This window comes from Cervus elaphus, chromosome X, assembly GCF_910594005.1.
Source record: "Cervus elaphus chromosome X, mCerEla1.1, whole genome shotgun sequence".
NCBI lineage: Eukaryota > Metazoa > Chordata > Mammalia > Artiodactyla > Cervidae > Cervus > Cervus elaphus.
In genome coordinates, this window is record NC_057848.1 from 144,021,438 (window position 1) to 144,034,193 (window position 12,756).

A 12,756-nucleotide genomic window follows, 5' to 3' on the forward strand; every position below is an offset into this window, starting at 1 on the left:
TCTGCAGTATGTATTTCTGTCTGTACAAAAGCATGCTCACATAACCAAAGCTTTCTATGTATATACTGCTTGGCACATCAGAGACACCAAGGAAATGCATATTGATTTTTTTTTTTTAATTTTTATTTATTTATTTATTTATTTTTGTCATACATTGATATGAATCAGCCATAGATTTACACGTATTCCCCATCCCGATCCCCCCTCCCACCTCCCTCTCCACCCAATTCCTCTGGGTCTTCCCAGTGCACCAGGCCCGAGCACTTGTCTCATGCATCCCACCTGGGCTGGTGATCTGTTTCACCATAAATAGTATACATGCTGTTCTTTTGAAATATCCCATTGATTTTTATGTGAGTGAATGATTTATCTTTGTGTTGTTTCCAGTATTTTAGGAGCCTGAATCTTTAAGCCCTGAGCTTAGAATATAGTTAGGCCCACAGTAGATGCTTCGATAAATGTAAATTGGTGATTTTAAAATGTTTAAGTAATGGTTGCTTCATGAAAGATAATTGTTAGACTAGTTTCAGATTTTGGTTCTGTCTTCCCATCCATTCTTGTACTCATGTATTGAGGCAGTATTTTTAGTGGCACAGTCATTTAGTTTGAATGCATTGGTAAAAGGTGGGAATTAATAGCTGGAAAATTTTGGGAAAACCCAGCAAGAAATGTTTCCACAGCGTCATTTGAGTGAAAGCCAGATAACAGCTAGTTATTGGAGGAACTTGACAGTAAAAACGTTGACATAGACATGAAAAAGAGGGTAAAAGTAAATCTGGGGGGAGAATAGGGAGTGATCTGAGGCAAGACTCAAAAGGAAATGCCTCCTGGAGCCAAATTGGTGGCTGGGTGGGAACTGGGGCAACCTGAAAAGCTTCTGTTAGGGCTAATTTGGCCTCAGCTTCCCTTATTGACATGCAAGAAGGTGAGTCTTTAGGTTCTTCCGGAGAAACAAGACCATGGGAAGTCTACAGACCTCTGTTGGCCAATCATTCAACAAGTTAAAAAACCATTAGAGGAGCCAAAACCAACCAAATAAAACCAGAAAAACAGTTCTGCAGACTAAATTCAGCCAGTTACTGGCCTCGGGTCTATGGTTACTGGAGAAATCATTGAAAGAGATTGTGGTTTGGGGACAAAGACCATATGTCGAAATCTTAAGAGATAAGAGTGGAGAAATAAGTAAGCTGAGGAGCAATCAGGGTTGGAATGTTAGAATGTAGGAAAATCTGGTTGAGCTGTTCTAAAACTGGAAACAAAGATGAGGCTAGCATTAAAGGAAATGAGGACATTTGCTGCTGTTTATTTTTATCATGAAAGTAGATTTACCACAAATTCCCTAACCGTGAGAAGGGCCAGTAGATTCAAAATAGGTAGTGTCAATCTATTACAAAGAAAGTATGGTTTTCCAGCCCCCCACAATTAGGGCACAGGTTTTTCTTTAAACTGTGAAGTTGGTTATATGAAAAATTGTACAAAGGAATAAAGATCAAGTCACACTGGATCATTTTTAAATGTCTCACCTGTATTATAAAGTGTAAAATGTAATTAAACTGTCTCTGCCCTGGAGACTCTGGAAAGTGTGTTCATTTATGAAGAGAGTGTGGAAAGGTTGGTTAATTAGTGGAGTTTAGAAGAGAGCTGAAGGAGACTGGGCTAATTTTAGAAGTTTGTGTAGTTCTGACGGTTGTGTGGGTTAGTTGAGTTGCCCCACATTAGGCTTGAGGAACTCAGGCAAGATCACTGAGACAGAGAAAGGTAATAATACCATTCATCCCAGTGATGAGTGGGGACTGTGTGACTGTTAGTCTCTCATCAAGAAGGAGACCAGAGGGACTTCCCTAGTGGATAGGAGCCCGCCTACCAGTGCAGGGGACACAGGTTCGATCTGTAGTCTGGGAAGATTCCACATGCTGCAGGGCAACTAAGCCCGCGAGCCACAACTACTGAGCCCGCCATCCATAACATGAGAAGCCCAAACACCAACTAGAGAGAGGAGCCCCCGCTCGGTGAAGCTAGAGAAAAATGCTGAGCAGCCATGAAGACCCGGCACAGCCAAAAAAGAAAATCATAAAAAAAAAAAAAAGGAAACCAGAAGGAAAGAGCTTTGTCTTGATTTCAGTTCGGTTCAGTCGCTCAGTCATGTCCAGCTCTTTGCGACCCCATGGACTGCAGCATGCCAGGCCTCCCTGTCCATCACCAACTCCCAGAGCTTACTCAAATTCATGTCCATAGAGTCGGTGATGCCATCCAACCATCTCATCCTCTGTCGTCCCCTTCTCCTGCCTTCAGTCTTTCCCAGCATCAAGGTCTTTTCACATGAGTCAATTTTTTGCATCAGGTGGCCAAAGTATTGGAGTTTCAGCTTCAGCATCAGTCCTTCCAAGGAATATTCAGGACTGGTTTCCTTTAGGATGGACTGGTTGGATCTCCTTGCAGATTGGCTTGAATTGATGTGGTTCTAATTGAAGCATGAAGCAGATGACAGGGAAGGCTGATCAGAGAAGGAGGGTCAGTTTAGAGACCTTGCTGATTGAAGCTCCTTCTGGTGTATGGTAAGGATGGCAAATAAGGAAGTGCTTAGCTAGAAAAGCTTTTCCAGTGGCTTGACTGAAGGAGAAAAGGCACAGTCTGAAATTGGGAGTAGGGTTTACGTTCTTCGAGTGTGCTGCCACGGCACTCGACCCTTCTGTTTTCAGGGCCTTACCTCACTCCCAGCTTTAGTTACTCCTGCTACCTCCACGTCTGGTGCACCTTTTTCTGAGATTAACCCTCCAGCCTCCTGGCAGGGTGAAGCAAGGGGAGACTGGGATGCTTGGCCCACCCCAACCTCCTCTCTTCCCCTCACATGAATTTAGGCTTGGAATTTCTCCCAAATCAGCTACCATCCGGTCATCTTCCGAGCTTCCAAGGCCCTGGAGCTCTGGTCTCTTGTCGTCTCCTCTCCAGTTTTGTCTCTTTTCTTTTAGGTAGATGTCAATCTCCATTCTTTTTTCTGTCATCCTAGTGGTTTCAGAAATGAGAAACAAATGACTCTGTTCCACCTGCCATGTTGACCTGGAAGTTCTGAGACCTAGTTCCTTACCATGATATGCAGGGTACTACAGGGGCCCTGCCCCTGTCTACCTGGTAGGTCTTAGTTGGGGCCATTCTTCTTCAGCCTGGGCTTTCTTAGGAGTCTTAATGGTCCACAGTCTTTTCTGCTGAAGAGCTTTTTTCAAATGTGCTGACTTTCATCTTGCTTGGCTACTCTTCACATACCCAGCTCTCATCACTCTTCATCTCTTTGCTTAAACGTCACTTTCTCAGAGAGGCCTTCCTGACCTGTGTCTCCCTATGTCCTCACTCTCAATAAGCATTGAAAAGATAGGTGAAAGGATGATGAATAGATGGATGTCTTTATTTTTTACCTTGAGTAACATTGGTGTAGAACATTATGAGTTTCAAGTGTATAGCATTGTATTTCTATTTCTGTATACCCTACCCTATGTACTCAACCCCCAAAATTTAGTTTCTGTCTGCCACCATACTAGTTGATCTTCTTAACTCATTTTGCCCTGTCCCCGCCTTGCCTTCTACTAACCACTACTCTGTTCTCTATACCTGTACATTTGTTTTTATTTGGTGGATGTTTTTTAAAAAGCTGTAAACCAGTTTAGCCTAAACAGTCTTTTTGAATCAATATTATTTTTTATACATTTTCTGGTGGGCAGGGTTTGAGAGTTGGAGGCCAGACCCTTTCTGATCTGAAACTTAAGTAAAAGGAATATGGCACAGCAGTGTCCACATGAGTCACTTCTCCATTATTGGGGGGTGGGGAGAATTCGGGCCCAGAAATGGTATTTAATATACACAGTTTCCTCCCCGCTCCCTCCCCCAAGAACTTTACATTGGCCATTTGTTACAGAAACTGCTTTCTCAACAAACCTTTTACCAGAGCAGCAAACAAGAAGCAAAGCTCATTTTAATTTCTGCTCTTCCAGGAGCACAGTGTTGCTAAGAAGTAGTAAGAGAGTGCTGAGGAAAGCCAAGCGAGACACAGGAGCCAGAAAGGCCTTGAACACCCACAGTCAGGATTTCATGCTATCTTTTATTTCACAGTTGAACTTCCTTATTTTTTATTTGGTTTGGTTTGCTTCTCTCCTTCAGAATTCTAAGCCTTCTAACATTTGTGTGACCCTGGGTCCTTTATCGCTTCTCTTCATTTTTCAGAGTAAAAGAATTCTAGAGAGTAACTGGTAGCAAATAAAGTAATACTGTTTCTCATCTGGAAACATAACTTGATAGGAATTATAAATTCAGAGACTACTTTCTGCGAGTCATGCAAGTATGAATGCGTCATTCCTGTTTATCTCTCTGTAGGTTTATTTTTTCCCCATTTAAGTAAAGCTCAGTGTTGAGGATGGGGTTTAAAGGAGTTTAGATTTTAAAAGCCCTCTAATATATCTAAAAAATTATGGACCATCATGTGTTAATGTACCTCTTCTCTCTCAGCTAATTCTTTCAAGATATGTTGCAGAAATCCCCCGTGTTGTTGAAGAGTTTTTGAAGACTTCCCCATAATTCTATATTGTACTCTAAAACTTCTAAAGCCTAGACATTTTGATTCAATTTGCTTTCAAGCCAGACTTTGTTGAAATTACTCCATTAGTCTCAAGCCTTATAAAGACTTATCTATGGTTCTTGTCTGTCCTAGTGACTTTGAGCTGGCAAGAATAACATTTATTGTGTGGAGAGTCTATTCATCTATAGGAGTAGTGAGGCTGGGGGATTGGAGATATATTATTATATTTAAAAATCTTTAAAATTTTTTTTTGGCCCTACCACTCAGCTTGTGTGATCTTAGTTCCCTAACCAGGAATTGAACCCTGGCCCTTGGCAGTGAGCACACAATCATAACCACTGGACCACCAGGGAATTCCCCAAATCACCCACCTTTCTATATTAGAAGGGGTGTGAGAGGAGACTACCTTGTTTTGGCATCTTTAGAAAATTTGGAAATTGATTAAAACAGATAGGCAGTAGTAGTTTAATTCACATTGTATGCAGACCACTGAAGTTGGAACTATACGAAAAAACATTATAATTCCTCTAAACTTTATTTTTCACTCATGATCACCTGAGTGATTTGGCAAACAGAGTTGGTAGGAAACAAAGACCACACCACTCATTTATCTGTTGGAATAATCTTGAGCCATCCAGCTCTTTCCACTCATTATGTTTATGGGGATCATTGTCATTCTTTCTATCTAATAGATAAACATACTAAAACTTTGGACCTTTCTAAAAAGTGCCCACAAGCTACTGGAAAGTTGGGCCAAAATATTCCTTGTTTTAAATTCTAGACCTCAGTTCATTCCTTGGTAGCAGGTTTTTGAAGTATGATGAAAAGGTAGAAACCAGCTGTAAAATTAAAGTGAGGGGGCTTAATGTTTTATTTCTACAATATTTTCCAAATTCTCCCCTGACTTTAAAATGCTGAGGTGTTTTTCAGTCTTTTGGCAAGGGCATGTCCAACAATGTATAAACTTATGGCTCAGACTTGATCGGTCATTCCTCTTTTCTGGTGAATTTGACACCTTCTGCCACTACCCTCCACAGAATGAAAGTGAAAGTCATATAACAGAAACACTTAGCAAAGTCAACGGAAATTCATGGGCTTAAAAAAAGGTGCAACAAAACCTGTTTGTTGTCTGTTCTGTGCCTCACAGTAAAAGCCAAATGGACCATCACTTCAGTAGCTGGTGATCCAACTTGAGAGGGCAGATGATGTAATCGTTCCCCTAAGTTTCTAGCTTTCTCCATTTTTAGACCAGAACCAGCCCTGGATAAAATAAGTCACGAAGAAGAGGAATGTATGGTTCAGCATGTTGAGTGTCCTGAAGTGCGCTTCCTACCAACTGCCATGCAAACATGGTGTAACTCATTTCTTGGGTAGTCTCACGCTTCTCCGCTTCTCGAGTTTCGGTTGTGAGAGCTAGTGAGCTCCTCACAGCTTGGGCCAGAGTCCCGGAAAGCCAGCTCCCAGGGAAAGTGGAGGCTGGCCTCCCATGGGGGCTGGGCACCGGGATGTGAAGCTATATTTCACATGCATACTTCAGCTGTGTGATCAGCCCCAGCCTCAGCTTGAGACCCTGTCACAGAGTCCGCAGCTGGACCGCATCTTGAGGTTTCAGTGTGTGTCCTCCACATTTTTGCAAGGTGGTGGCGACCAGCTGTAAGCCAGAGGGAATGGTGCTGCCAGTTCCTAGCAACACATGCGGATTCAGACAACACAGATGGTTATCTCTCTGGAGTAGGACTTTTTAAGGAAACCAGAACTCCGTTGCAATTCACTGACGGTTACTGGATATAAATCTATAAATCTGCATGGCTTCTGTCACAGTATGATGAAAACTAGATGTTTTCCCTGTTCCCGTCTTATGGTATTCCTGAATCACTGTGTGCTCATTGGTTGGACCATGCTACATGGAAAACTGGTGGCAGAAGGCTTGTTCTCTGCATTGTGTTGGAGGGTATGCTTGAAAGAGTGTCACAGTGGATCAACTCCAGGCAGAATGTGCCATATTTAGAAGGATTTGAAAGGGAAGAATGTTTGAACTGCTTTAGGGAAGCTGAGAGTGCTGCTGGAGCAAGAATGTTCCAGATGCTTGTCTCTGATAATATTCTACCATGAGCCACACCCTGAAAGAATCACATCATCCTTGCCTCTCCCACTTGGATCTCTAGCTCCTGGAATTTGCCAATTCTTGAGGGTTGGATGGAGCTTCTGACCTTGTTTAGACCACTTGTTCTGAATTCTGAATACACCTTGGAAAATTGGAAAGAGGGTAGGACACCTTTAATTTATTTTATTAGTGTTCATCATAAACAAGAGACCCACAAACATAATTTAGAGATGAGGTTTTGGTCTAATTGACTATATTAGTCATTAAATAATCCACAAGCCCACATAATGGAATGTAGAAAGATAAAAAAACAAAAGACAACACAGGTCTCTATACAGAGTTTATGCTTGAACTTTTAACGTGAAACAAGAAGCTGTATTAAAATGTGTAATTAGAGACTCATTTGAGGGCTTCCCTGGTGGCTTAGTGGTAAATCTGCCTGCAATGCAAGAGACTGGGGTTCAATCCCTGGGTGGGGAAGATCCCCTGCAGGAGGAAATGGCAACCCACTGCAGTATTCTTGCCTGGAGAAGTCTATGGACAGAGAAGCCTGGCAGGCTACAGTCTATGAGATTGCAGAGTCAGACACAAGCTAGCGACTAAACAACAACAAAGACTCAATTATACCTGAAGGTATAGATGAATCACCTGGGGATCTGGTTAAAATGTTGATTCTAGTTCATAGAGCTGGGTAGGGCCTGGGGTTATGCATTTCTAACAAGGTCAGAAGAGATGCTGATGCCTTTGGTCCTCAAATCATAATTGGGGTAAAAAGGATCTGCCCAGGTTCTCTTAGGTCAAGAGGTGTTGGGAGCCACTGTGGTTATACAGAGGTGTGGGCTGCCTTCTTAGCCACATCTTGGCTACCAGTTTCTAACCAAAGCAGTTCTTAGAACAAGATTTGTCACCTATGAACACTTACTAGTCATAGAGCAGAAGACAGTTTTAAAGCCCATGCCTAAGGCTCCGTGAAGTCCCAACTCTGCCTTTTGAGAGCTTGGCACGAGAGTCTCACAATCCACATCTGCCATGGTCGTTAACACGGTGGTTCTCAAAGTGTGGACCCTGGGCCAGCAGCATCAGCAACAACCTAGAAACATGTTAGAGATGCAGAATCAGAAAATCTGCACATGGGGCCTGGGAATCCGGGTTTTTAACCAGCCCTCCAGGTGGCTCTGATGTACACTCAAGTTGGCGGACCACTGCTACAACAGCAGGATTTTGTCAACCGTCTAATTGAGTTCAGGCAACCAAGAGTCCCAGAACTACAGCTGGAGCTCTTGGAATCCAGCCTACCGCACCACTTTGAAAGGTAGAGGGCCTGCTAGATTCTTCTCACACCCCATTAACGTAAGGGCAAGGCATGTTTCTAAACCCTTTGCAGCAGTCCTTGTATTTGTAAACTACAAATATCACTAACACAAGCCCCTCTCACATTAATTAGGATCCTAGATGTATTAATAGGATTTTAGGTGTAACACGAGCTAAATATAACTGAGGCTTTTACAGTGGCGGCCTCTGGAGTGAGGGTTTTTGATTAATTGCTGGCCAGCCACCCCTGGAGTGTGCTTTCCTGATTAAGACAACTGACCGCCTCTGCAGCATAGCTAAGCTAACACATACATACATCATTCTACACTGTCCAGAGGAGGATTTCTTTTTAACTCTTAAAATCTACTTTATTAAGGCATTTGTTGTTGTTTGTTCACTAAGTTGTGTCAGACTCTTTGTAACCCCATGGACTGACTGTAGCACAACAGGCTTCCCTGTCTTTTGCTATCTCCCAGAGCTTGCTTAAACTCATGTCTGTTGAGTTGGTGATGCCATCCAGCCATCTCATCCTCTGTCACCCTCTTCTCCTCCTGCCCTCAGTCTTTCCCAGCATCAGGGTCTTTTACAGTGAGTTGGCTCTTCACATCAGGTAGCCAAAGTATTGGACCTTCAGTATCAGTCCTTCCAGTGAATATTCAGGGTTGATTTCCTTTAGGATTGACTGGTTTGATCTCCTTGCAGTCCAGGGGACTCTCAAGAGTCTTCACCAGCACCACAGTTTGAAAGCATCAATTCTTTGGTGCTCAGCCTTCTTTATGGTCCACCTCTCATATCCATACAAGGCATACATAAATACAGTAAAATGTATATGCTCTCAAGGGACCTTCATAACAATCAAGATAAATATCATTTTAATCACGTAAAAAATAGCCTTGTGTTCTTTTCAGTTAGTTGCCCTTCCCCTCCCCACTCCTGGCTACCATCTACCTGCTTTCTGTCAATATAGGTGAGATTAACCTGTTCTAGGATTTCATATAAATGAAATCAAACTGTATTTTTTTAATCTTTGTGTTGTTACCCAGGGTAGCATTTTTCAAACCAGTTCACATTGTTGCATTGTCAGTAGTTAGTTCATTTTTATTACAGAGTAAAATTCCCATTGTGTGACTGTACCACAATTTGTTCATTCATTCTACTATAGTTTTCTTTCCAGTTTTTGGCTCTTACAGATGAAGGCTACTCTGGGCATTCACATAGACATCTTTTTGTGACATGTCTTTATTTCTTTGAGGTGACTAGGAGTAGATTTTTGGGTAATAAGATAGATGTTTGTTTAATTTCATGAGAAATTGTTAACCTGATTTTCCAAAGTAGTCATACTGTTTTATATTCGCACCAACAATGTATGAGAGTTCCAGTTGCTCCACATCCTTGCCACCATTTAGTATTGTCTGTTTTTATGGCATTTATGTTGGATATTTTAAAGTAAATTGCAGACCTTGTTTTTCTTTCCCCTAATTTCATTTTAGCTTGTTATATTTGATCTCTTCAAAGGCTATCAATCTAATAATGTTGACCCATCAACTTGGATATAGATTAAATTATTTCCCTTTCCTAATCTCCAGTTAGAATTGGTTCTGTGGGTGCCATTTGTTTATGGTTATTAGTCATGTTTGCCAGTATTTTTTTCCCATTCTTTTATTCATTCAGTTTGCCAAAGTCCCTGAGCTGTATTAGACCTGCTTTCTCAGAGAACAGTTGTATGTTAAGTCACCGGGAAATACAACAGAAGTTGGGGACAGGGTACTGGTCTTCAGGGAGCTTTTTGGAGCTAGGTTTATGAAACATAAATGCACAGAAATGCAAGAAAAGAAATATAGCTTGGTGTATATCAAGACTTATGCAAAATTCAGTAAGGGCATACTGTAAATAGAGATTTCTGCTAGGTGAGATGAGTTGAGGCTTAATAGACAAGTGACAGTAGAAACCACTGTAGCAGAAATAGTTGAGTTGTTAATCCGTGCAGAATAATAGAATGATTGCACCTTATTATGTAAAACTAAATGTAATCCCAGTATTTTTCACTTGATTTTTTAAAAAATATAGCAGTGCCTTTTATTAGTACAGAATATGGACATAAACAAATATCCATCCTGATATGGATTTGTAACTTTTCTTATTGACATCTGATATCATTTTTGTATATTTAATATGCATCCAAATTTTTGATCAGCAAACATTTCTGATTAGTGAATTTATGTGCACGCACACACAAATTTGTGAACTTCTTTTTAAACCAACTCTTTTTTATCCTGTCTTTGCCAACTTATGTACTTCTTAAATAAATGCAGAAGAGTTAAATAGAAGGAATCTGTGGAATCAGGCAGACCTAAACCTGGATGAGAGTTAACTCTGCCAATTATATTTTAAAATACATCTCACACACAGACACATACACATGTTGAATAAGAAATGTTCCAAATGTTAACAGTGCACATCTTTGTGTAGTGAGATTATGGATGATTTATTTACTTGATTCCATGTTTTCCTTTAATTTCTTTGTTTTCCACAGTGGGCATGTATAACTTTGATAATTAGAAAAAATGTTATATGCCACTTGATTGTTTGCTAAATTCTCATAGCTAGTCCAGTGATGTATTCCCTGTTCTTTTAACTCTTATGTAGCTCATGACCTAGAGGGGTGGGGTTCAGGGGAGAGGGAGGGAAGTCCAAGAGGGAGGAGATATATGTATATGTGTGCATGCTTAGTCTTTCAGTCATGTCTGATTCTTTGCAACCCTATGAACCATAGCCCACCAGGCTCCTCTGACCATGGAATTCTCCAGGCAAAGATACTGGAGTGCATAGCCATGCCCTTCTCCAGGGGATCTTCTTGACCTAGGAACCCGTGACTCCTGCATTGCAGGCAGATTTTTTACCATAAGAGCCACCAGGGATATACCTCGTTCACTTTGTTGTGCAGCAGAAACTAACATAACATTGTAAAGCAATTATACTCCAATAAAAAAATAAAATAACAGGGAAAAATATATAAATCTTGCATAGCAAAGATTCACTACAACAGCACCAAGATTACAGTCTAGAAAATAAATACGTGTCCCTCTATTCTCTCTTGGGAACAAGAATAACATAAGCACCCTGCAGGTTATGCCACTGTCGTCCCTCAAAGAACTTAGCTTTCCTGATCGTCAAAGAGCAAAGAGACATTTTTTTTCCCTTCCCCACATTGACAGAATTTCACCTTTCCAAAACTGGGGCATATACAAGAGATTTTTTCCCCTAGCCTTTTGTTGGCAGATCATTGGGAGCTTATCTGTGTTATTTGATGAAATAACAAATGATCTTTGTTTTCCCCCTTTCTTCTTCAGCTGACCTGAATAATGTCAGGTTCTCGGCTTATAGGACTGCCATGAAACTCCGAAGACTGCAGAAGGCCCTTTGCTGTGAGTATTAACCAGTGCTTGAAATACTTGATAATTACTCTTTGCTTGAAAAAAATGACTGGGGTATTTGCTCTTGAGGAGGGGAGAAATAGCTCTCTCAAGTCCAGATGTAACATAATTCATTTTTTTCAGATCTCTTTGGCTTAGTGTACATCTAGATTGGGGCTTCCCTGATTACTCAATTCTAGGGCTTCCCTGGTAGCTCAGCTGGTAAAGAATCCACCTGCAATGTGGGAGACCTGGGCGTCTAGGATACTCTGTCACATTGTTGAGAATCATTCCTGTCACCATTCCTCAGCTACTGATGTTGAATTGATGAGACTGATCATTTTTATTTTTTAAAGTATGGCACTGGCATCCAGAATTATCTTTATGAAACTTGAATTATCTCCCCCATTCCACCTTTATTTCTTGTTAGAAAATGTGTTTAATGTTTGAAGTATTAGCACTCAGTTGCCTTAGCCAACCAAAGCACAGATATGTGTATTGTTTTTTAGCTTGAATGCTAATGTTGAGATCAGTGCTGTCATAGAAGAATGATGACAAGGTTGTTTTTCTGCTTTTGCTAAATAGCATGCCTCAGTGTGAAAAAAATCCCAGAGTGTCATACAACAGTCTCAGTTCATTAGAGAGTTTATGTAACTGTTACTAAGTTATTGAGAGCCCGTGTATGCTGATGATCTGAGCACGAAATAGACAGGCACAGTCCTTATGCTGATGGAACCTATAGTCTAATAAGGGACACACAGGGTATCCAGCAGTCTACAGACATAGGTAAACATATATAAGATCATCAAGAACCTCTACAATCTGTTTATTTTTTTTAAAGCAATGAGATTGCCCCTATTAAGGCTTTATGGGCACCTGAGAAAAAGTGAAAGGACAATTTGAATGTTGTATATTTAGTTACATGACAGTGGATGGGGTACCATGAGAACAGCTAGTTGTGGGGGTGAGGTGCTGAGAAGACTTGCTTGAAGAGCCACGCGAACTCACCTTTCGTAAGTAGAGTTCAGTCTGGGAGGAGCATTCTCAACAGAAGGCAGAGCGTGTGTTGAGGCATGGGGTCCAGAGATGCACTCAGGAACTGAAAATGCCACAACATGATAAAACACAGGAGCTCCAGGGAGGGGCTGCGGTGAAATATTCGGCTGGAGCCAGACAGATTGTGAAAGGTTTTTACACTTAAGTTACACAGGGTGGGAAGGAGAGGGTGGGACGAATTGAGAGACTAGCATTGAAACATACACATCACCATATGTAAGAGAAATGGCTGATGGGAATTTGTTGTGTGACACAGGGAGCTCAGACCAGTGCTCTGTGATATCCTAGAGGAGTGGGTTGGGGTGGGA

General features: G+C 41.3%; 1 protein-coding gene across 14 annotated transcripts in view; it reads left to right on the forward strand.

Annotated features, from left to right (window-relative positions):
- Positions 1-12,756, forward strand: part of DMD (dystrophin) — a 2,565,910-nt gene that overhangs the window by 2,440,426 nt on the left and 112,728 nt on the right. For all 14 annotated transcript variants that reach the window (XM_043895268.1, XM_043895262.1, XM_043895270.1 and 11 more), the window contains one exon: positions 11,330-11,404. In XM_043895268.1, coding sequence (XP_043751203.1) covers positions 11,330-11,404 — 75 coding nt within the window. The remainder of the gene's footprint in view (positions 1-11,329; positions 11,405-12,756) is intronic.